Source organism: Monodon monoceros, unplaced genomic scaffold (genome assembly GCF_005190385.1).
Source record: "Monodon monoceros isolate NGI ecotype Baffin Bay Population unplaced genomic scaffold, NGI_Narwhal_1 Super_Scaffold_20, whole genome shotgun sequence".
Taxonomy (NCBI): Eukaryota; Metazoa; Chordata; class Mammalia; order Artiodactyla; family Monodontidae; genus Monodon; species Monodon monoceros.
The window spans coordinates 46,009,062-46,034,125 of record NW_021703777.1 but is presented as its reverse complement, the minus strand read 5'-3'; the positions used below and the strand labels follow the sequence as shown (position 1 = coordinate 46,034,125).

Genomic DNA, 25,064 nt, shown 5'->3' with positions numbered 1-25,064 from the left:
AATGCTGGGGCCGACGCCCTCAGGTGAGGCGCGTTGCTCGCTTGTTTCCCAGGCCTCCTATTGGAAATTGTCCAGACAAGGCTGAGAGAAAACACGTTTACGACCGAAGGGGCGTTTATGACTAGATGGGGCATTTAGGGGAAACAGAAACCTGGGGAGAGGACACTGCGGGCAGTTCTCACAGCCCTGGGAAGGAAGCCAGGGATTAGAAGCCCCAGGGAAACTAACAGATAATTGCGTTTCCCTTTGGATGGAGTCTTAACCTCATTTGCCTCCTGTCCCCCGAGGCACTAAATGCTGATGTCACCCTCCCGGGCAGAGCAGGGTTCTGTTTTCACATGCGCTCGCCTGCCTCCCTCTTTCGTCTGTTTGGTTATGGGGCCAGTGCTGTCTGTTTGATTATATACACAGCATGACCCTGCCGCGGTGAAAAAATCTGAGTCTTCCCTTTTACTTTGAAAGGGGAAGTAAGTTTCTCTCATAGTGAAACCCCCAGGCCTGTTTGAATTTCTTGCCTTGTGGACTTCCCCTCCTCTCAGCAGCTATTGCTAGTATTAAAGGATGCTGACTTGAAAAGACTTTATTTCTTGAAAGCCTCAGAATCCCCTACTTAGCATTCTGATTTTTCTTCTTTGCTCTTTTCTCCCCATGCAGGGAGTCATTCCTTCCTTCCAGAGTATTACAGTACGGGAAGTTGCCTAGAAGCACATCATAGCTGGAGGGGTGTGAGGGGTGGAGTGGGGTTGATGTCCTGTCTGTGTCTCAGGTAAGGAAGAGAAAGGAGCAAGTTCTTCCTTTACTGATCTTAATATCTGGCCTCCTGGTTTATGATTTTTTATCTAAAGTTTATGGAGTGGATTAAATATGTGAAGAAACTATCCTGAGAGGGAATGTCAGTACATCATTTAAAGGACAGCTGCAGCTGAATGCTGGCAGTGACACATTTTTGCTCTATGACTTTTGGCAAGTCAGCTTATAGTCTGATAAAATGTAACCGTGGTTATTAAGAGGCTGCTGCCTAACTTGAAAAGAAAGAAAATATTTTTGTTTAACATATCCACGTTAAAGCGATTTACATGCAGATTGCTTATCTAAGTAACTTTAAGTAACTTTACAAGAAATAAAAATCCATGTTCTTGAAACCCTCCATTTACTGTTTATCATTATTTCATTCATCAAACTTTTATTATGATCGTGCTAGGACACAAATATGAACATCAGTCTCTGCCCTCAAAGAGCTCACAGTTGAGTGAAAGAGAGCAGCATGTAAATTAGCAATTACTGTGGAAGAAGTGGTATGATAAAGGATTGTACACAATGACTGGAGGTGCAGGGAAGGTCACAACTTTGGCTCATGGCCTCAAACACAGTTTGAGTTAGGTCTGGAAGGAGATTTGGTTGGAATTAGTTACTAGGGGAAGGTGGGCGGCAGGAGGCATGAAAAAGTGTGCTAAGTTTTAGAAACTGCAAGAACTTTGGTAAGGGCGAAGGGTAGAGTGATAATGGGGGAGTGGTGAGAAATGAGGCTAGAAATGTAGCAGGATCCAGAGGATGAAGGGCCTTGTAAATCCCTGTGTGGTGAGGATACATTGAAGGATTTTACCCAAGGGAGTGACATGAGAACATTCACAAACACATACACACGCATATACACCTATATCTAATCTGACTCTTGTCAGTAAACAATATCATTTATCTTATTTTAACATTTCCTGGTATCTATGTAGTTTATACATTTTAAAAATGGTTCTTGGTATTTGTAGTCTGTTTTTTCTCAGTGCTGGGCATTGTAGTTGTTTCCCTTGGTTCAGTAGTACAACAAGTACTCTTATTTTTTCAGAGATTTTACTTTCTTGGGATATTTTCCTTCTTTGGAAGTTTAGAGACAGAGGTTAAAAACATTTTTATCTCTTTTGTAACATTTTAACAGTTCGCTTGTCAGAAAGATTGGACTAATTTTGTAATGCCTTCATCAGTATATAGATGTACCAGTTTCCCAGTTCTCTTGTCATTTGTATTTACTTTCATTCATCTAACATGTGAAACTGGACGCCTGAGATCAGTGCTTATTTCAGTTTTTTTACTTATTGACAGTTTGTGTTGGCTTAATATCTCCATCTTCAACCTTTTCAGGATGACTTGTCAAGTGGAGTCAGGGTGTTGACTTTATAAATACATGTCATTTCTTTACAGATTTTGAATAGGAAGATTTAATCCATTTTCAGTTAAAATATCTGCTTTTTCTATTTTGTTGCCTTCATTTCTTGCATGTTTCTTACACAATTTTTTGAAGTATAACACGTTATATGTGCTGAATAGTGTCGCCCCAAATTCATATGTTGAAGTTCTGCCAGTACCTCAGAATGTGACTTTACTTAGAGATAGGATTTTTAAAGAGGTAGTTAAGTTAAAATGAGGTCATTAGGATGGTCCCTAATCCATTGTGACTGGTGTCCTTATAAGAAGAGATTAGGACACAGAGATGTACAGAGAAGACCATGTGAAGACACAGGGAGGAGATGGCCATCAGCAAGCAAAGGAGAGAGGTTTCAGAAGAAACCAACCCTGCTGACTCCTTGATCTTGGGCTTCCAGTCTCCAGAATTATGAGAAAGTAAATTTCTGTTGCTTGAGCCACTCAGTCTGTGGTATTTGGTACACAGCTCTAGCTAAATAATACAGCCTGTATACAGGGAAAAAAATGTATATGTATAGAAGAGTGCACCAGTGTGGCTCAGTGAATTTTAACCAAGTGTCAGTGGCATGACAGTACCCTTCACTTCTTCCCCAAAGGTAACTTGTATCCTTGGTGAGTTTTGTCATTTTGAACTATATAAATGGCATTACACAGTATGTTCTATTTAGTGTCTCATTCCTTTCTCTAAATATTATATTTGTGAGATTCATCCATGTCATGTGTGCAGGAGTGGTTTGTTCAATTGCTTTTATAGTATTCTGTTGTATGACTCACTATAAGGTATATATCCAGTTGATGGACATTTTGATTGTATCACTAGGAGTAGAATTGCTGGTTCATAGAGTGTGTATGTATTCAGTTTAAGAAGTTGTACCATTTATCCTTCTACCAGCAGTGAATGAGAGTTTCATTGACCCTACATTCTCGCATATATTTCATATCAGGCTCATTGTTTTCTTTTTATCTTAGTTTTTTGCTTTTAATGGTTTAGAAGTTTTCCATTTTTATAAAATACTGACGTCTGTTTATTTCTATAAAATATAGATATTCCGTAGTTGATTGTTTCAAACTATGAATTATTGCCTGATATAAAGTGTGGACTTAAGTTACTTGATCTGCAAATTAATGTCTAACTCTCCCACTGAAGTTTGTTAAATAGTGATTTTTCTCTGTTACAATAAGATAGTGACTGGGGCTAGAGTCATCTGAAGGCTTTACTGGACTGGATGCCCAAAATGGCCTCACAAGCCTTCTCCACATAACCTCTTTCTTCAGCAGTATAGCCCAGGCTATTAAACGGCCCCTGAAGACGCCTCCATGTGGCTTGCCTCTCCAGCAATATAGCTTAGGTGGTGGCAGCTTCACCTCTTTCTCCCTCCATCCTTTCTTCCTCCTCTTTCTTCTTCACTATGTAGTTACCTTTACCAGTGTTCTCTACTTTTTCATACTGTTTCAATTTATTGTCTAGTGTCCTTTCATTTTAGTCTGAAGGACTCCCTTTAGCATTTCTTGTAGGTCAAGTCTAATGGTAATGAAATCCCTTAGCTTCTTTTATCTGGAAATGTCTTTATTTCTCCTTCATTCCTTTTCTTTTTTAATTTTTAAAATTTATGTATTTTTGGCTGCATTGGGTCTTCGTTGCTGCGCACGGGCTTTCTCTAGTTGCAGCGAGAGGGGGCTATTCTTCATTGTGGTGTGCAGGCTTCTCATTGCGGTGGCTTCTCTTGTTGCGGAGCATAGTCTCTAGGCACGTGGGCTTCAGTAGTTGTGGCATGCGGGCTCAGTAGTTGCAGTGAGTGGGCTCAGTAGTTGTGGCATGCAGGCTCTAGAGTGTAGGCTCAGTAGTTGTGGTGCACCGGCTTAGCTGCTCTGCGGCATGTGGGATCGTCCCAGACCAGGGATCGAACCCGTGTCCTGTGCATTGGCAGAAGGATTCTTAACCACTGCATCACCAGGGAAGTCCCTCTCCTTCATTCTTGTTGGATAGTTTTTCCAGATGTAGAATTCTTGGTTGACAGAATGTTTTTTTTCTTTCAGCATTTAAAATATGTCATCTCACTGCCTTCTGGTCTCTATGGTTTCTGATGAGAAATGGACTGTTATTCTTATTAAGAGCCTTTGTATATGATAAGTCACTTCTCTCTCAGTGCTTTCAAGGTTCTCTCTTTGTCTCTGAATCTTGACTATTTGATTATTATCTATCTCTTTGAGTTTATCCTGCTTGAAGTTCACTGACCTTCTTGGATGTGTAGATCCATGTGCTCCATCAGATCTGGGAAGTTTTTGGTCATTATTTCTGTAAATATTCTTTCTATCCCTTTCTCTCTTTCTTTTCTCCTTCTGGGACTTGCATTATGAGCATATTACTTTATCTGGTGGTATCGCATAGGTCCCTTAGGCTCTGTGCTTTTTTTTTTTTGTGGTACGCGGGCCTCTCACAGTTGTGGCCTCTCCCGTTGCGGAGCACAGGCTCCGGACGTGCAGGCTCAGCGGCCGTGGCTCACGGGCCCAGCCACTCGGTGGCATGTGGGATCTTCCCAGACCAGGGCATGAACCCATGTCCCCTGCATCGGCAGGCAGACTCTCAACCACTGTGCCACCAGGGAAGCCCTGTGCTTTTTTCTTAATTTTTTTTTTCTGCTCCTCAGACTCCATAATTTCAATTGCCCTATTTTCAGATTTGTTGATTCTTTCTTCTGCTGGCTCAAAACTTTTAATAAACCCCTCTAGTGAATTTTCCAGTTCAGTTTTTTACTTTTCAGCTCCAGAATTTATATTTGTCCCTTTTTGTAATTTCTATCTCTTTATTGATAGTCTCATTTTCTTCACACATCATTTTTCCCAGTTTCCTTTTATTCTTTGTGCATGGTTTCCTTTAGCTCTTTGAGCATATTTAAGATGGTTGATTTAACATCTTCATCTAGTAAGTCCAGTGAATATCTGGGTTTCCTCAGGAATGGTTTACTGTCAGTTTATTCTTTCTTTTTGAATGGACTGTATTTTCCCATTTCTTTGTATGCTTTATGATTTGCTTGTTGTTGAAAACTAGACATTCTGAATATTATAACATAGGGACTCCAGAAATCTAATTCTCCCACTCCTCAGGAATTGTTGATTTTGCTTGTTGATGGCTGGAACCATCTGTTTGTTACCTTCCGAATATTTTTGCAAAGTGGGTATTCCTCGTTATGTGTGGTCACTGAAATTTCTTTCATTATCTCGTAGTCAGCCAGTGACCTGACATATCTCTATAAATATAGGTCAAGAGAAGTAGAATGACACACAGAGCCTGCTCATTTTATTCAAAGTAAGTTTTATTCAAAGTAAATTTCAGGGAGTTATCTTTGAGACCTGAATCGAAGTTGAATTCCAGATATTATTTTTGGATTTCTTTTCTCAGAATAAGGTTAGATTTCATCCTTTGCAATATATACTTAATTTATACTGGAAATAAGTAAATATTTGTTCATTTCTTTTACATGTCAGTGTCCACAACCTAATAACTATCCCCTTCTGATCCCACCAGTTGTTGGTACCTGAAGTCAGAATCTAAATGGTGTAATTTTGAAAACGTTCTTGGTTTACACCTTGCAGAGTCAAGAGGATCTGCAAGTCTTGAAATAGAGGAAATAGCAGATGCAACAGAAGTTAGCTTTTGAGAACTAAGAGCCCCTTTTGTATTGTACTATAGTACCACAAAAATCAAACTTGATTTTAAAATAAAACATATATACTTCCCTTGAAACAAAAAATGCCTATTATGTTCATAGCAAGCAAATGTTAACATATAGCATTTATACTAAGGCTTACTCTAAAAACTTTTTTATTCTGTCTTCTGAGAATTCCTGTCAGCTAAGAGGATTGTATAAAGTTTATTTTTTTGTAGTTTTTATTACAAAAATAATAATTGTTACTGTTTTGGTTTTCAAATTACAAAGTTGGGGGCTTCCTTGGTGGCGCAGTGGTTAAGAATCCACCTGTCAATGCAGGGCACACGGGTTCAAGCCCTGATCTGGGAATATCTCACATGCTATGGAGCAACTAAGCCTGTGCGCCACAACTACTGATCCTGTGCTCTAGAGCCCATGAGCCACAACTACTGAAGCTCGTGTGCCACAACTGCTGAAGACTGCATGCCTAGAGCCCATGCTCTGCAACAACAGAAGCCACAGCTATGAGAAGCCCGTGCACCACAATGAAGAGTAGCCGCCGCTCGCCGCAACTAGAGAAAGCCTGCACACAGCAATAAAGACCCAATGCAGCCAAAAATCGATAAATAAACGAATTTTTAAAAATTACAAAGTTGGATATTTCAAACTATATTTGCTGCTCACTGCAAGATTCAAATGTACTTCTCTTGGTAGGAATGATGGTAGTGCTCCCAGTTGAAAATTGTGCTCTAACATTTCAACTCATATTATAGTGTCTGCCATTGTGAATATATTCTGTCTTACTTTTCTTCTTCGGTATTTGTGGTATTTGTTAGTTAGGCTTTGCGGTTACTCGTGTAATTTGTGAAAATTCATTTGTTACTTTATGAATTTTTATTTTGAGTGATTAGCTAGATGTATACATGTTAGTACTCATACTTCTGTTTCCCCCAATTAAATTGGGTTTTGTTTTTATATTCCAAAACACATATGAGATACTTTAGTATCTAATGATCTGTGACTTGGGATTTTAATGTTACTAGTATTTTCTATCTCAATCCATTCTTTCCCTCCAAGCTAAATAATTGTTTTACTTAGTCCCAGAGGTATGTTGAGTTATTTACAGAGATCTTTGTGTGTATATGGATGGTGTCTTGTCTACAGTGCTAATTCTATGATTCTTGCTTCCTGGCCAAGGTGGACTTCTACACGCTCCCCAATAACAATCTCACTTATAGTTCAATTACTTTACTAGACAACTACTTCAGAATCTGTTTTCTTCGTCACATCTTCCCTGAACACACTACAGTCCTAGGTCATCTCTCCTTTTCCTGAGTAACTCTTACACTTATTTTAGATTTTATAATGTTGACTCTTTTATCCTACTTCTGTTAGTATTCCTTCTGAGTAATGATGAGCATCAATAAGGATGAGACAACGTGGATCCACATGCATTTCACTTATTTATACTGACTAGTCATCAGGAGATATAATTGCTCTGCAAGACCTAAATTCATTAGCATATATACTTAATAAAATTTCTTATAACTATAATCAAATTTTAAAAAATGAATTGTTAAAGTAATTAAACAAGGAGACCATTAGATTGAGATGGCTCTAATGCCTTGGTAGCCTACACAAGCAAACCAAAACCACAGTCAATGCACTTGAATCTGAGAAAATGAAACTTAAGGACAGCTGATCACAATCAACCAACTAGGCTTTCCCAAGTAAGACAACTGTTTAAGTTATAGCCAATCAAATAATTTCCTTGCTTTGTTTCTGCATCTTCTCTATAAAAACCTTTCCCCTAGTTCCTGTCAGTGGAGTGTTTCTAACCACCTTTGGTTTGGCACTGTCTGATTTGAATTAATGTTTGCTCAAGTAAACTTTTGAAAAATATCAATGTGTGTGCCTCAGTTTACCTTTTAACAGGACTATCCTTGTTCATTGTACAGAAGCTTCTCAAACGCCTCCCAAGTACCACTATTAAGGTGGAGCTAGGTAGACCATACATTGTTCTGCCTCTGCTTATGGTCGACTTCATTACTATGTGGGCTTTTCTTAATAAAACACCATTAATAAGACGAGAAGTCCTATTACCTACACAATTTAGAGTGGCACATTCATGATTTAGTCTTAATTTTATCCCTATTCCATTTAGTCAAAATGTGACTTTGATCTCTGTTCATCTCACATGATTGCAAGAATATAAGCATTCTTTAATTTTATCTTGAAAAAAGTTAATTTGTATCTCTGTAGGGTTTTAGTGATATTTATATATTCCTTTGAATTTAATACATTGTATTTCTACTAACTATATCTAAGATGTTTATCACTTCCAACATAATAGATTTCTTTATTGATCAGCATTACTTAAAATACCAGTTATCTAAATATTAGTGCTTCCTACCTTTGGTTGCCAGTGACATTTTCTTTATATGTGTGCTTTGTTTCCACTAGATTATAATAATTTTAAGGTGAGGTACCATGTTGTTTTTGGTTGCCTCATTGGATCTTGAAGGTAGTAGGTACACAGTAAGTATTCACTAAGTTGAATTTGATTGAATTGAGAATACTCCACGAATCTTTCCCTTTCATCTCATATAATAATTTGAAGGAGGCCTTTAATTTCTTTTTTTAAATAATTTATTCCAGACTTAGATTCCTCTTTTTCTTTTTAATAAATTTATTTATTTTTATTTATTTATTTTTGGCTGCATTGGGTCTTTGTTGCTGCACACAGGCTTTCTCTAGTTGCAGTGAGCGGGGGTTATTCTTTGTTGTGGTGCGTGGGCTCATTGTGGTGGCTTCTCCTGTTGCACAGCATGGACTCTAGGTGCATGGGCTTCAGTAGTTGTGGCATGTGGGCTCAGTAGTTGTGGCTTGTGGGCTCTAGAGCACAGGCTCAGTAGTTGCGGCGCACAGGCTTAGTTGCTCCACGGCTGTGGGATATTCCCAGACCAGGACTCGAACCTGTGTTGCCTGCATTGGCAGGCAGATTCTTAACCACTGTGCCACCAGGGAAGTCCCAGGTCTTTAATTTCTAACAACAGAGCAAGTTTGTGCCCTCAGTTCTAGAAGTAAAAAAAAAGAAAAGAAAAGGGTGGTATTATGGTTAATAAAATAGTTCAGATAGTCTTGAAATTCTAGGAATACCTTGGAAATAATAACTATTAATATCTCCTTTAGGGCCCAGCTCTTGAAGTCAGCTCAGGTTTCTTAAATAAATCCCCAAGCTAGCCCAAGATTTCCAGTGTCGTTTGCATGTAAGTTTACCCAGACATGATATGCGTGTATTGATGTCCCTATGGCCTGAAGTGAATGCTCTGCAAACTGATATGGTCTGTTCAAGGTCTGTGATGAATTAGGACAGACTCACGGTTTTTAGCCATTTGGAGGTTACAGAGCTCTATGAGAATCTGGTAAAGGCTACAGATATGTGCACATTTGTACAATTTGCTTATAATTTTAGGGAATTGTTGAGCCCTGAAAATCACACAGACCAAGGTAAAAGTGTTCTGTTCTGGGAATGATGGCACTGCAAAGACTTTTTAACTCTCCTTAAGGTCAGATTGATGTTAAACTTTTTTCAGTTTCTCCTTTTTTTCTCCTCTTTTCCCATTCTAAAGTTAACTGAGGGAATTTCTCTCTTGCATCTGAGCCTAGGAAATGAGATGGCCATGTTATTCTGGCTCCAGTTAGATTTGAGTGTCCTGGGAAAATGTTGCATAATATGTAAACAACATGTTTGTCTGTATCACAAGGAAAATAAGACAAGTTATTTTTTATTTTGAAAGAAGTATCTCTCAGAATGAAACCCTGAGGGGCATGGATTTCCCCTCCTCTTAATAGCTATTGCTGCTATTAAAGCATTAGACTTAGAAAGCACTTTTATTTTTGAAAGTTATATAAACTCCTGCTTAAAACCTTAATTCCATTCCCGATAGGGACCTCTCATCATCTAGTAAACAGTTTGCCAGTACACATATTGTATATTTTAATGGGAGAAGGTCATCATTCCTTCTGTGCCTATCTGATGATTCAACAAAACTAGTAAGCTTCTCTTTCTTTCCAAGTTTACTTTCTCCTAAGGTTTAAGAACTATCTAATGTCTTTGGAAGTTTGTCCTGTCCTTGGAGGGAACACTGATTTCCACAGGATTCTAGCTATGGCAAATGTCAGTAACTCATTTATTCATTTGGTTAACAAGTATTTATTGAGCATGACTGTGTGTCCAGTACTCTTGTAGATACCAAGGATACAGTGGTAAGTTAGACAGGTATAGTCCCTGCTCTTATACAACTTTGTGGGGATAGAGAATAAACAGATAAATATATATTAAATATATACAGTTGACCCTTGAACAACATAGGTTTGAACTGCATGAGCCCACTTATAAGCAGATTTTTTTTCAGTAAATACTACAGTACTACGCTGATCCGTGGCTGGTTGAAACCAGAGATGTGGAACTGCGGGTACAGAGGAACCTCGGAACTGGAGGGCCAACTAGAAAATTATACTTGGATTTTTGTCTGCCTGGGGGGAGGTCGGCATGCCTAACTCCTACAATGTTCAAGGGTCAGCTGTATTTACATGTAGTGATAAAGGCTATAAAGGAGGATAACGAGATAGAGAGTGATAGAAATGGTGCTATTTTCAATAGATTGGTGAGGAAAGCCTCTGAGAAGGTGATATTTGAGCAGAGATAAGGAATAAAAAACGAGCTTTGGAAGTGATGGGAATATGTTTGCTGTACTTGAGAAGCAGTAGGAGGCCAGTATGGAGGGAGTAGAAAGGCGGGGGTGGAGAGTGGTAGGAATGAGGTGGGAGATTTATGTGGAGCCTTACAGACTATGATGGATTTTGGATTTCATGTGAAGTGTGGTGGAATTCTATTGGAAGGATAAAACCAGGGGAGAAACATAATCTTATTTATGTTTTATAAATATTGCAATTACTGTTGTATAGTGAATAAACTGTAGCAGGCAAGAGGGTAAGTAGGGAGACTGACGACATACACATTATTATCTGGTGACCAGAAATACATTCACTAATAGTTCAATGATTTTCAACACAAGGTATTAAGTTTTAGCCAGCATGGAGAAGTTCTGGTATCTATATGACTGTTTTCAATTCAGATCTTTCTTCAGAGATGATTAGTTTTATGAAGGTCACTGAGAACATAGATCCTAGCCCTTTAAGATTGACACTTAAAATTCAGTGTCTTTGAAAATTGCTTAAATTTTTTTCTTCTAATTAAAAACAGTAAAGTATTCTGTATAGAAAACTTAGAAAATAGAATCAAAAAGAAATAAAATCATACATAATCCTATCACATAGAAATAGTATTTAAATTAACTTTTGACAGTTATTTCTCTTAGCAACATTTCTGGAAGATTTCTATTTCTACTTCTCTTTTATTTTGAGAAAACAGAGGCCCACACAAGCCTTAATGACTTATTAAGTATTGTATTCTTACTGCTCTATTGAGGTTCTCAGCCAGTCTCTGAATGGAGGAAGAACAGTGTTAGTTATCAACGTCTAGATATGGGACAGCAAATTAACTATGTATGGTCTGACAAAGAAAATTGAGAGATAAAATTACAATCCTTTTTCTCTTTCCCATTGCCCCTTCTTTGTAAGAGGCCAATGTTCCTAAATCAGGTTGCAACATATTGATCACCGTGGGCCATTTATTTCCCCAGAAAAAGAGGTTCTCCCCCTGAGATTTACAACATGACCGTAATACTGTAGACATGTCCATTTTGTTCACTGTTACATCAAATTTTATTTGTGTACATCAAACATGGAGAGCTTTTTGCTCAGAAAAGACATTCTTCTTCACCTCTTATCTAACTTCCTTAGGAATAGAGACTTTTATTTTTTTAAATATCTGCCTAGACTTCTCTTTCTGAACTAGATTTCTGCATGAGCCTTGTTTTTTGGCTTATATTATAATTTAAAAAAAATCTCATTAAAGATTTTTTTTCTATTTGTGGAAGAGACAAGTACACTTTCCCTTCCAAGTTTATATCCCTCGTGGCAATTAAGAATGGCAATACCTTGTTCTGGACAAGTCAGTGTAGACTATAGTATTTAAGAGCCAGTATGCCACTTCCATCCTTCTCTTCCTGACATGGCAACCCTTGATTGAGATAGAGGGAGACTATATTCCTGAGTTAGCATAGAGGCCCTGACAACCTGCATGGAACTTTGAGTGAGCAAGAAATAAAGTTTCATTGTGTTAGGTCTTTAATATTTTGAGAACTTTGTTACTACAGCTTAGTCTAGCAATATTGTACATTTTGGGGGGTATGTTTTATAATATGTGTATAGCTTATAAATAGTAATGATGGTGATGGCATACTAAGAATAGAAAGGCTCTCATGATCTAATTCCTGTCTGTCTCTCCAGCATCATTTCCCACAATATCCATACCTCTAACTTTAAGCTTACATTCTTCCAGATTGAATATGCTGTTTCACACCTGTGTCTTTGTACATGCTCTTTCCTCTACTAGAATTCACTTTTATCCTTCTACCTATCAGATATATATGCGTCTTTCAAATTCCAGATTGCCATCGCTTTCCCAGGAAAGGCTTCCCTGATTTTCTCTGCTTTCTTTGTACATTTGGAAGTTTTTCAGTCCATGGAATTTTTTCAGTTCAAATTTATTTACCTTTGTCTTTGTCATTAATAGTAAATTATAAACTCACAGTGTAGTAATTTCTTTTAACCTGGTATATAATGGGGATAAATAAATGTTTGTTAAATGAATGCCCTGCTTTTGAACAGAGAGCAATTTAAATCTCTATTGGTTAATGCCTCCTGAAAATTAGTTCACAGTCAGTTGAGAATAAGAGAGGGACCTTTTGTATAGATTCATGGGGTCAGAAAGAAAAAGAAAATGAGAGGGCAGGAAGGAGAAGTTCTGCCACTTCAGTTTTGTTGTAATCCAGTTAAGGTTTTCATAGTAATGGTCATATACTATATTCCTTTGTTATATGCCAGAATGTGTTAGTATTCTCGCTTTCTCTCTCTTTTTTGACATTGCATTAGATTTTTATTTATTTATTTTTTCAGTTTCCCCTATTGAGGTATAATTGACATATAATATTAGCTTCAGATTTAGAACCTAATGATTCAGTATTTGTGTATATTGTGAAATGATCACCACAGTAAGTCTAGTTAACATCTGTCACATAGTTACAGTTTTTTTCCTTGTGATGAGAACTTTTAAGATTTACTCTCTGAGCAACTTTCCAATGTGCAGTACAGCATTATTAACTATAGTCACCATGATGCACATCACATCCCCAGTGATAGCTCTCTTATTCTTTCATTTTTGCTGGGTGAAGTTGTTTGACATACATGAAGACATCTCACAGTTGGTAACATTCTGGAGTTTTTTGTTTCTTTGCTAGTTTGTTTTGCCTTTTTAATGTAAAATAGAGCATGTGTTTAAAAATTTAAAGTGTGTAGGTACAGATTAAAGAACAAATTCTTATGTACCCACTATCTAGGTAAAAAATAGAACTTTACCTTAGTCCAGAAGCCCCTTATGTGCTCTTCCCTGATTACATTTCCTTCTCACCTCCTGAAATAATCACCATCCTGAACTTTATCATTCCTTTGTTTTTTGTTTTTATCAGATATGTCTTTACTGCTAAATAACATTTGACCCTTGAACAAAGTAGGGATTGGGGTACTGACCTTTCCCCCTAAGTCAAAAATCCATGTATAACTTTATAGTCAGCTCTGCAGATCTGTGGTTCCACATCTATGGATTCAGCCAACTGCAGATCGTATTGAAAAAAATCCCCATGTAAGTGGACCCACATAATTCAAACTTGTGTGTTCAAGCGTCTTTGTACAATGTTAACTTTGCCTATTTTAAAACTTTATAGTAAATGGAATCATGCTGCATGCACTTTTCTGTGACATGCTTCTTTTGTGAAAAATTATTTTTAATTTTTTTAAATTATTATTTTTTATACATTTATTTATTTATTTTTAGCTGTGTTGTGTCTTCGTTTCTGTGCGAGGGCTTTCTCCAGTTGCGGCGAGCGGGGGCTACTCTTCATCGCGGTGCGCAGGCCTCTCACTATCGCGGTCTCTCTTGTTGTGGAGCACAGGCTCCAGGTGCGCAGGCTCAGTAGTTGTGGCTCATGGGTCCAGTTGCTCTGAGGCATGTGGGATCTTCCCAGACCAGGGCTCGAACCCGTGTCACCTGCACTGGCAGGCAGATTCTCAACCACTGCACCACCAGGGAAGCCCCGCAAAATTATTTTTGAAATTCATCCATGTTGATGTATATAGTTGTACTTCATTTTTTTCCATGCTGTATAATATTCCATTGAATTAAAATACCCTAATTTACTTACCATTCTATTTATGAACATTTGGATTTATATCCAGAGTTTTACTACTATAAACAATGTTGCTATAACATTCTCTCATAAATATCCTATACGAGAATTTATCTGCAGTGTCTACATAGTAGTATAATTGCTAGGGCATAGAGTGTGCACATGTTAAATTGTATAAGATAATACCAGATGGGTTTTCAAGATAGTTATAGCTATTTTCTCTTTCATCAAAAGTAGAGGTATCTCATTTTCTAGATACCTTCCTGACACTTGCTATTACCCAACTTAAAAATTTTTTCTAGTCTGGTGGTATGAAATGGTGTATCATAATGATTCCAAAGTACATGTTCCTCTGCGGGTGGCTGGGGGGAAGCTTTGGAGCCACGGAGGAGAGCACAGCAACAGGGGTGCGGAGGGCAAAGCGGGGAGATTCCCGCACAGAGGATCGGTGCCGACCGGCACTCACCAGCCCGAGAGGCTTGTCTGCTCACCCGCCAGGGCGGGTGGGGGCTGGGAGCTGAGGCTCGGGCTTCGGTCGGAGCACAGGGAGAGGACTGGGGTTGGCGGCGGGAACACAGCCTGCAGGGTGCTAGTGCACCACGGCTAGCCGGGAGGGAGTCCGGGAAAAAGTCTGGAGCTGCGGAAGAGGCAAGAGACTTTTTCTTCCCTCTTTGTTTCCTGGTGCGGGAGGAGAGGGGATTAAGAGTGCTGCTTAAAGGAGCTCCAGAGACGGGCGCGAGCCGCGGCTAAAAGCGCGGACCCCAGAGACGGGCATGAGACAGTAAGGCTGCTACAGCCACCAAGAAGCCTGTGTGCAAGCGCAGGTCACTATCCACAGCTCCCCTCCCGGGAGCCTGTGCAGCCCGCCACTGCTAGGGTCCTGTGATCCAGGGACAACTTCCCCGGGAGGATGCACGGCGCACCTCAGGCTGGTGCACCATCATGCCGGCCTCTGCCGCTGCAGGCTCGCCCTGAACTCCGTACCCCTCCCTCCCCCCAGCATGAGTGAGCCAGAGCCCCCACATCAGCTGCTCCTTTAACCCTGTCCTGTCTGAGCGAAGAACAGACGCCCTCAGGTGACCTACATGCAGAGGTGGGTCCAAATCGAAAGCTGAACCCCAGGAGCTGTGCGAACAAAGAAGAGAAAGGGAAATCTCTCCCAGCAGCCTCAGGAGCAGCGGATTAAATCTCCACAATCAACTTGACGTACCCTGCATCTGTGGAATACCTGAATAGAAAACGAATCATCGCAAATTGAGGAGGTGGACTTTGGGAGCAACAATATATATATATTTTTCCCCCCTTTTTCTCTTTTTGTGAGTGTGTATGCGTATGCTTCTGTGTATGATTTTGTCTGCATAGTTTTGCTTTTACCATTTGTCCTGGGGTTCTGTCTGTCCGTATTTTTGTTTTGGTTTGGTTTTTTGTTTTAGTATAGTTTTCAGTGCTTGTTATCATTGGTGGATTTGTGTTTTGGTTTGGTTCTTTCTTTTTAATTACTTAAAATTTTTTTTTAATAATTGTATTTTGTTTTTTACTTTAATACCTTTTTATTTTATATTATTTTCTCTTTTTCTTTCTTTCTTTCTTTTTTCCTCCCTTTTATTCTGTGCCGTGTGGGTGACAGGCTGTTGCTGCTCCAGCCAGGTGTCAGGCCTGTGCCTCTGAGGTGGGAGACCCATGTTCAGGGCATTGGTCCATGAGAGACTTCCCAGTTCCATGTAATATCAAACAGCGAAAATCTCCCAGAGATCTCCATGTCAAGGCCAAGACCCAGCTCCACTCTATGACCAGCAAGCTACAGTGCTGGACACCCTATGCCAAACAACTAGCAAGACAGGAACACAACCCCACCCATTAGCAGAGAGGCTGCCTAAAATCATAATAAAGTCACAGACACCCCAAAAACCACCACCAGACGTGGACCTTCCCACCAGAAAGACAAGATCCAGCCTCATCCACCAGAACACAGGCACTAGTCCCCTCCACCAGGAAGCCTACACAACCCACTGAACCAACCTTAGCCACTGGGGGCAGACACCAAAAACAACGGGAACTACAGACCTGCAGCCTGCGAAAAGAAGAGCCCAAACACAGTAAGTTAAGCAAAATGAGAAGACAGAGAAACAGCAGATGAGGGAGCAAGGTAAAAACCCACCAGACCTAACGAATGAAGAGGAAATAGGCAGTCTACCTGAAAAAGAATTCAGAATAATGATAGTAAAGATGATCCAAAATCTTGGAAATAGAGTGGAGAAAATACAAGAAACGTTTAACAAGGACCTAGAAGAACTAAAGAGCAAACAAACAATGAAGAATAACACAATAAATGAAATTAAAAATTCTCTAGAAGGAATCAATAGCAGAATAACTGAGGCAGAAGAACGGATAAATGACCTGGAAGATAAAATAGTGGAAATAACTACTGCACTGCAGAATAAAGAAAAAAGAATGAAAAGAACTGAGGACAGTCCCAGAGACCTCTGGGACAACATTAAACGCACCAACATTCGAATTATAGGGGTCCCAGAAGAAGAGAAAAAGAAACTGACTGAGAAAATATTTGAAATGATTATAGTTGAAAACTTCCCTAATATGGGAAAGGAAAAATGTTAAGTCCAGGAAGCACAGAGAGTCCCATACAGGATAAATACAAGGAGAAACACGCCAAGACACATATTAATCAAGCTATCAAAAATTAAATGCAAAGAAAAAATATTAAAAGTAGCAAGGGAAAAACAACAAATAACACATAAGGGACTCCCCATAAGGTTAACAGCTGATCTTTCAGCAGAAACTCTGCAAGCCAGAAGGGAGTGGCAGGACATATTTAAAGTGATCAAAGGGAAAAACTTAAAACCAAGGTTACTCTATCCAGCAAGGATCTCATTCAGATTTGACGGAGAAATTAAAATCTTTACAGACAAGCAAAAGCTAAGAGAATTCAGCACAACCAAACCAGTTTTACAACAAATGCTAAAGGAACTTTTCTAGGCAGGAGACAGAAGAGAAGGAAAAGACCTACAATAACAAACTCAAAACAATTAAGAAAATGGTAATAGGAACATACATATTGATAGTTACCTTAAATGTAAGTGGATTAAATGCTCCAACAAAAAGACATAGACTGGCTGAATGGATACAAAAACAAGACCCATCTATATGCTGTCTACAAGAGATCCACTTCAGACCTAGGGACACATACAGACTGAAAGTGAGGGGAGGGTAAAAGATATTCCATGCAAATAGAAATCAAAAGAAAGCTGGAGTAGCAATACTCGTATCAGATAAAATAGACTTTAAAATAAGAAATGTTACAAGAGACAAGGAAGGACACTACATAATGATCAAGGAATCAATCCAAGGAGAAGATATAACAATTATAAATATATATGCACCCAACATAGGAGCACCTCAATACATAAGGCAAATGCTAACAGCTATAAAAGAGGAAATTGACGGTAACACAATAATAATGGGGGACTTTAACACCTCACTTACACCAATGGACAGATCATCCAAAATGAAAATAAATAAGGAAACAGAAGCTTTAAATGACACAATAGACCAGATAGATTTAATTGATATTTATAGGACATTGCATCACAAAACAGAAGATTACACTTTCTTCCCAAGTGTGCATAGAACATTCTCCAGGATAGATCACATCTTGGGTCACAAATCAAGCCTCAGTAAATTTAAGAAAATTGAAATTATATGAAGCATCTTTTCTGACCACAACACTATGAGATTAGAAATGACTTACAGGGAAAAAAACGTAAAAAACAGAAACAGGTGGAGGCTAAACAATAGGTTACTAAATAACCAAGAGATCACTGAAGAAATCAAAGAGGAAACCAAAAAATACCTAGAGACAAATGACAATGAAAACACGAGGATCCAAAACCTATGGGATGCAGCAAAAGCAGTTCTAAGAGGGAAGCTTCTAGCTATACAAGCCTACCTCAAGAAACAAGAAAAATCTCAAACAATCTAACTTTACAGCTATAGGAACTAGAGAAAGAAGAAAAAAAAAAAACCGCAAAGTTAGCAGAAGGAAAGAGATCATTAAGATCAGAGCAGAAATAAATGAAATAGAAACAATAAAACAATAGCAAAGATCAATAAAATTAAAGCTGGTTCTTTGAGGAGATAAACAAAATTGATAAACCATTAGCCAGACTCATCAAGAAAAATATGGAGAGGACTCAAATCAATAAAATTAGAAATGAAAAAGGAGAAGTTACAACAGACACCGCAGAAATACAAAGCATCCTAAGAGACTACTACAAGCAACCCTATGCCAATAAAATGGACAACCTGGAAGAAATGGACAAATTCTTAGAAAGGCATAACCTTCCATGACTGAACCAGGAAGAAATAGAAAATATGAACAGACCAATAACAAGCACTGAAATTGAAAGTGTTATTAAGAATCTTCCAACAAACAAAAGTCCAGTACCAGGTGGCTTCACAAGGGAATTCTATCAAACATTTAGAGAAGAGCTAACACCCATCCTTCTCAAACTCTTCCAAAAAATTGCAGAGGAAGGAACACTCCCAAACTCGTTGTATGAGACCACCATCACCCTGATACCAAAACCAGACAAAAATACTACAAAAATAGAAGATTACAGAGCAGTGTCACTGATGAATATAGATGCAAAAATCCTCAACAAAATACTAGCCAACAGAATCCAACAACACATTAAAAGGATCATACACCATGATCAAGTGGGATGTATCCCAGGGATGCAAGGATTCTTCAATATACGCAAATCAATCAATGTGATACACCATATTAACAAATTGAAGAATAAAAACCATATGATCATCTCAATAGATGCAGAAAAACTTTTGACAAAATTCAACACCCATTTATGATAAAAACTCTCCAGAAAGTGGGCATAGAGTGAACCTACCTCAACATAATAAAGGCCATATGCAACAAACCCACAGCAAACATCATTCTCAATGGTGAAAAACTGAAAGCCTTTCCTCTAAGATCAGGAACAAGACAAGGTTGCCCACTCTCACCACTATTATTCAACACAGTTTTGGAAGTCTTAGCCATGGCAATCAGAGAAGAAAAAGAAATAAAAGGAATACAAATGGGAAAAGAAGAAGTAAAGCTATCACTGTTTGCAGATGACATGATACTGTACATTGAGAATCCTAAAGATGCTACCAGAAAACTACTAGAGCTAATCAATGAATTTGGTAAAGTTGCAGGATACAAAATTAATGCACAGAAATCTCTTGCATTCCTATACACTAATGATGAAAAATCTGAAAGTGAAATTAAGAAAACACTCCTATTTATCATTGCAACAAAAAGAATAAAATACCTAGGAATAAACCTACCTAAGGAGACAAAAGACCTGTATGCAGAAAACTATAAGACATTGATGAAAGAAATTAAAGATGATATGAACAGATGGATATATATACCATGTTGTTGGATTGGAAGAATCAACATTGTGAAAGTGACTCTACTACCCAAAGCAATCTACAGATTCAATGCAATCCCTATCAAGCTACCACTGGCATTTTTCAGAGAACTAGAACAAAAAATTTCACAATTTGCATGGAAACACAAAAGACCCCGAATAGCCAAAGCAATCTTGAGAAAGAAAAACAGAGCTGGAGGAATCAGGCTCCCAGACTTCAGACTATACTACAAAGCTACAGTAATCAAGACACTATGGTACTGGCACAGAAACAGAAATATAGATCAGTAGAACAGGATAGAAAGCCCAGAGATAAACCCATGCACATATGGTCACCTTATCTTTGATAAAGGAGGCAAGAATATACAATAGAGAAAAGACAGCCTCTTCAATAAGTGGTTCTGGGAAAACTGGACAGCTACATGTAAAAGAATGAAATTAGAACACTCCCTAACACCATACACAAAAATAAACTCAAAGTGGATTAAAGACCTAAATGTAAGGCTAGACACTATCAGACTCTTAGAGGAAAACATAGGCAGAACACTCTGTGACATAAATCACAGCAAGATCCTTTTTGACCCAGCTCCTAGAGAAATGGAAATAAAAACATAAATAAACAAATGGGACCTAATGAAACTTCAAAGCTTTTGCACAGCAAAGGAAACCATAAACAAGACGAAAAGACAACCCTCAGAATGGGAGAAAATATTTGCAAATGAAACAACTGACAAAGGATTAATCTCAAAATTTACAAGCAGCTCATGCAGCTCAATATCAAAAAAACAAACAACCCAATCCAAAAATGAGCAGAAGACCTAAATAGACATTTCTCCAAAGAAGATATACAGATGGCCAACAAACACATGAAAGGGGGCTCGACATCATTAATCATTAGAGAAATGCAAATCAAAACTACAATGTGATATCATCTCACACCGGTCAAAATGGCCATCATCAAAAATTCTACAAACAATAAATGTTGGAGAGGGTGTGGAGAAAAGGAAACACTCTTGCACTGTTGGTGGGAATGTAAATTGATACAGCCACTATGGAGAACAGTATGGAGGTTCCTTAAAAGACTAAAAATGGAACTACCATACGACCCAGCAACCCCACTACTGGGCATATACCCTGAGAAAACCATAATTCAAAAAGAGTCATGTACCACAATGTTCATTGCAGCTCTGCTTACAATAGCCAGGACATGGAAGCAACCTAAGTGTCCATCGACACATGAATGGATAAAGAAGATGTGGCACATATATACAATGGAATATTACACAGCAATTAAAAGAAATGAAATTGAGTTATTTGTAGTGAGGTGGATGGACCTAGAGTCTGTCATGCAGAGTGAAGTAAGTCAGAAAGAGAAAAACAAATACCGTATACTAACACATATATATGGAATCTAAAAAAAAAAAAAAAGTCATGAAGAACCTGGGAGCAAGACGGGAATAAAGACACAGAGCTACTAGAGAATGGAGTTGAGGACATGGGGAGGGGGAAGGGTAAGCTGGGACAAAGTGAGAGAGTGATAGTGTATATATGGACATATATACACTGCCAAATGTGAAATAGATAACTAGTGGGAAGCAGTCACATAGCGCAGGGAGATCAGCTCCGTGCTTTGTGACCAGCTAGAAGGGTGGGATAGGGAGGGTGGGAGGGAGGGAGATGCAAGAGGGAAGAGATATGGGAACATATGTATATGTATAACTGATTCACTTTGTTATAAAGCAGAAACTAACACACCATTGTAAAGCAATTATACTCCAATAGAAACGTTAAAAAAAAATAAAAAGAGAAAGTACATGTCCCTGATTACTAATGAAATTGAGCATCTTTTCATATGTTAAGGGCTTGTGTTTTCTTCTTTTGTGAAATTCCTATTCATTTGTTTCCTGTTTTTCAGCTAGCTATCTTTTCCTTTTTTATTCATACGAGTTCTCTATATGTTTTATTTTTTTAAAAATATTTTATTTATTTATTTATTTTGGCTGCGCTGGGTCTTAATTGCTTCATGCGGAATCTTTTAGTTGTGGCGTGTTGGATCTACTTCCCTGACCAGGGATTGAACCTGGGCCCCCTGCATTGGGAGCATGGCATCTTAACCGCTGGACCACCAGGGAAGTCCCCTCTGTATGTTTTAGATACTAATAATTTGCTAACTAAATGCATTGCAAATACCTTCTTGATGACAAATTGGATATGGGAGGCAAGGGAGAAGAAGGAGTGTAGAATTACTCCTAGAATTCTCGTTTGGGGAACTGAATGGATGATGGTGCTATTAAACTAGTATATAGAATAGAGCAGGAGAAATAGATCTGGGGGAGGGAGGAATTAATTTAAGACATTTTGGAGTTTGATGTTTCCATGGGATGTTGAGTTGCAAATGTCTCATAGAAAGTTGGCTCTAAGGATCTGAAGCTCAGGCCAAGCTTTGTTATGCCACATAAGTCCTGGAGGACTCCTATACGATGGGCCTTCCAGGAGACTATAGTTGGAAGGAGTATGGTAATTCTAAAACTCTTTTGTCCTCTACCCATCCTTACTTCTTCTCTAGGCTATGGATTCTCCAATCTAAGCTTTTTATGAAATAAATGTCCCAAATGACCCACCAAACACTTCATCTTAGTTATAATTACTTTATTATGTTTTGGTCTCTAAACAGTTAAGTAATCTTTCTTAATATTTCTAGGAGAGAACATTACTTTTATTTTGAAAAGCATTCAGCATATTTGTCTTACATAACATGCAGAACATGTATTTAAATTTAAAAATTTCTCCCATTGCAGTACTTAATTACACAAGTTATTCCATAAACACTGAAAACAATATAAGAAACATATACATCTAAGAATTCTACTTTATGTAATCTTTGACTAAATAATACTATTTTCACATACAGTTCCAGATATTTCTAGCTGCTTCTGTGTATTTGGAATTATGTATATAACACCCGGAACAATATGGGCCCCTTGGAGGGATGGCAGTAGAAGCCCATGGAGTAAAGATCTTTCTTTAAAAGGCAGATTGTATTATTGCTTTGAATACCGTTTAGTTATTTGAGATTCTAAGGTCCCTGAGAAGCCCAGAGGGGTAGGCCCCTTCATAACCCCCTTTAGAAGATAGAAAAGGTGAGGAAGCTGTCAGTAGCAGGGTTAGGGCTTGGCACACTCATGAAGAATGTAGCACCTCAGCATAGCTTATAGTATAGTGCCAGGGCAGAGTTACTACCAAACATCTCAGGATGATGAGCCATCTACCGCCCTGCAGGAGAAGTAGCAACTAATTTGGTGACTGTGGTTGGTCACCTTTTAGGAGAACTGCAATCCACGGACAATTAGGGCTTGACATATACTGTGTGTAGGGAAATGACGGCAGAAATAGCTTCTCTGTGGTCCATCCTTATCAGTAGTGCGGTGATTATGCCTCTTTCTGTGTTTGAGATCTTTTAGACCTGTAAGAAGAGAAGGAGAGTGTAAATGACTCTGACTTCAGTCTGAATTCTGCTTGGAACATGCTGAATTCATAGATAATCCTAAGTCTTCAGGTGAAGTGGGTGGTTAGCTTTCCTGCTGCTACGCAATGATTGTGGGTTACACGGGATGCTTTTTTAAGGCCAGGAAAAGCTTGGGGGAAATTTGGCATCTTTGCTTGGATAGTTATAGCTCTGCTTTAAGGTTAAAGTGACCTATTGACACTTCTAGACAGTAATCAGGGTAACTTTTGATACCACACAAGATGACACCTCAGTATATAAAATAGATGGAGGTAGTGGAAGCATGGTGGTAACACCGTTTTAAGCCAAGAATTCCACCGGAAAGCCCTATGCAGATATTTCTAACTTCACAAGATCAACATTTCTTAAAGAGCAGTTCTTCTGCAAGCAATAGCAAACCTACCTTTCCTTGCTAATTGCTTTCAGTAAATTCTTGATGGTCTTAGACTCTGGATTAAGACATCTTTTCTCCCCGTTCTTTTTCATTGTGGCACTACAGAAGTAAATAGGAGTGGAAATATTTAAAACAATATTGGGCCAATAAAACAGACGGAATATACAGTTTTAAAGTCAGACATTTAGGTTTCACTTTAGATGTTTCCCTTTGCTGTACAGAAGTCTTAGAATCATCACAAACCCTTTACTGATTTTTGTAATTATCATCATGTATTTATTTAATTGTATGATTACAACCAGGGAGGTGATCATTAGGTGGGATTTTACTCACATGATCTCAACACGTGGGCAAGATTGACTTGCAGGAATCACTTCAAGTTTTTCTAAGGACCTTGGATTAACAGGTTGATCGCTGATCTTGATACACGTACAGCGTGTAGTCCTAGAGAGAGGTATTTCTGCAGGAAAAGAAGCAGGTACAGCCGACGACGTTAGCGCAGTTTTCATTTTAGGCATTTAATGTAGATTGGGTAGTACTTAGCTGAACCTGTACCTCTGTGTAATCACATACTCAATCTGTGATCATACAGCTCTGTATGATTAATTAGTTGATTCTCTGAAAGAATGGACTTGCAACTTGTTGATTGTAAGATCATACCCTTGAGCCCAGGTCATATAGTTACTTAAGTTAACTAAGGAGATAGCTGTCTCATCTTCTTTCTCCTCCTTCCCTCACATTTTCTCTGTCTGTCCCTCTTCCTCTTCCACTCCCACCTTCCTCCTTCTCTCTTTCTTTTATTCCACTTGCTTCTCTGACTGTAAACTCTGACCAGAAGGAATCTCTGCTCATTTACCCTTCATTTAAAAGGCAGGTTGTAAAACTTTTGCAAATACATTATTTCTGCACTTAAAGAGTTTATACCCAGTCCTATTTCTGATCTTACAAATTAAATATCCCTTGAAGTTCCTTACCTTGAGTTCCTCTCAGAGTCAGAAGGATAAGGCAGAAAATAAGAACAGCACTTTGGTTCATGGTGCTGCAACTGAAGGTTGTTCTGTAGTAGGCTCAGACTGCCTGAACAGTTGAGGAGTGTCTCTGAAAACATCGGGCTAGGTTGCAGTATTTATTTGCAAAGGCACTTTCCCTCTCTAACTCTGATTGGATAACACTACAGTTGACTTGGCAAAACCTATGTCTGTTCCTTGGGGAAGTCCCGTGTTGCAGAATCGAAGATATTATTTGTATTTATTGTGGCTTCTGAGTTATGGAATTTCCCTCCACTTCCTTTGTTTCAATAAGAGTGAGCTACGTTTCACTTTCTAAATCATGACCTGCTTCTTGAAAAACATAACTTTACTGCAAATATAAATAGTTTTTAAAAAAATGGAGCTTGGATTCTCATCTCGCACCTCCTGAAAAATGCAAATGTCAACTTTAACTCAAGTTAAAGTCTTAAACACAGTTTTAAAACAAGTAAGCCTTAATATTTTGTTT

At 38.5% G+C, this 25,064-nt stretch overlaps 1 protein-coding gene across 1 annotated transcript; it reads right to left on the bottom strand.

Annotated features, from left to right (window-relative positions):
* Positions 1 to 22,304: 22,304 nt before the first annotated feature.
* CXCL10 (C-X-C motif chemokine ligand 10) lies at positions 22,305 to 24,668 on the bottom strand. Its single transcript, XM_029235604.1, has 4 exons — positions 24,542 to 24,668; positions 23,901 to 24,027; positions 23,577 to 23,666; positions 22,305 to 23,131 (listed from the first exon to the last, which is right to left on the bottom strand). The coding sequence occupies exons 1-4, from the start codon at positions 24,600 to 24,602 to the stop codon at positions 23,098 to 23,100; spliced, it is 312 nt and encodes a 103-aa protein (XP_029091437.1). The 5' UTR covers positions 24,603 to 24,668; the 3' UTR covers positions 22,305 to 23,097.
* Positions 24,669 to 25,064: the final 396 nt, after the last annotated feature.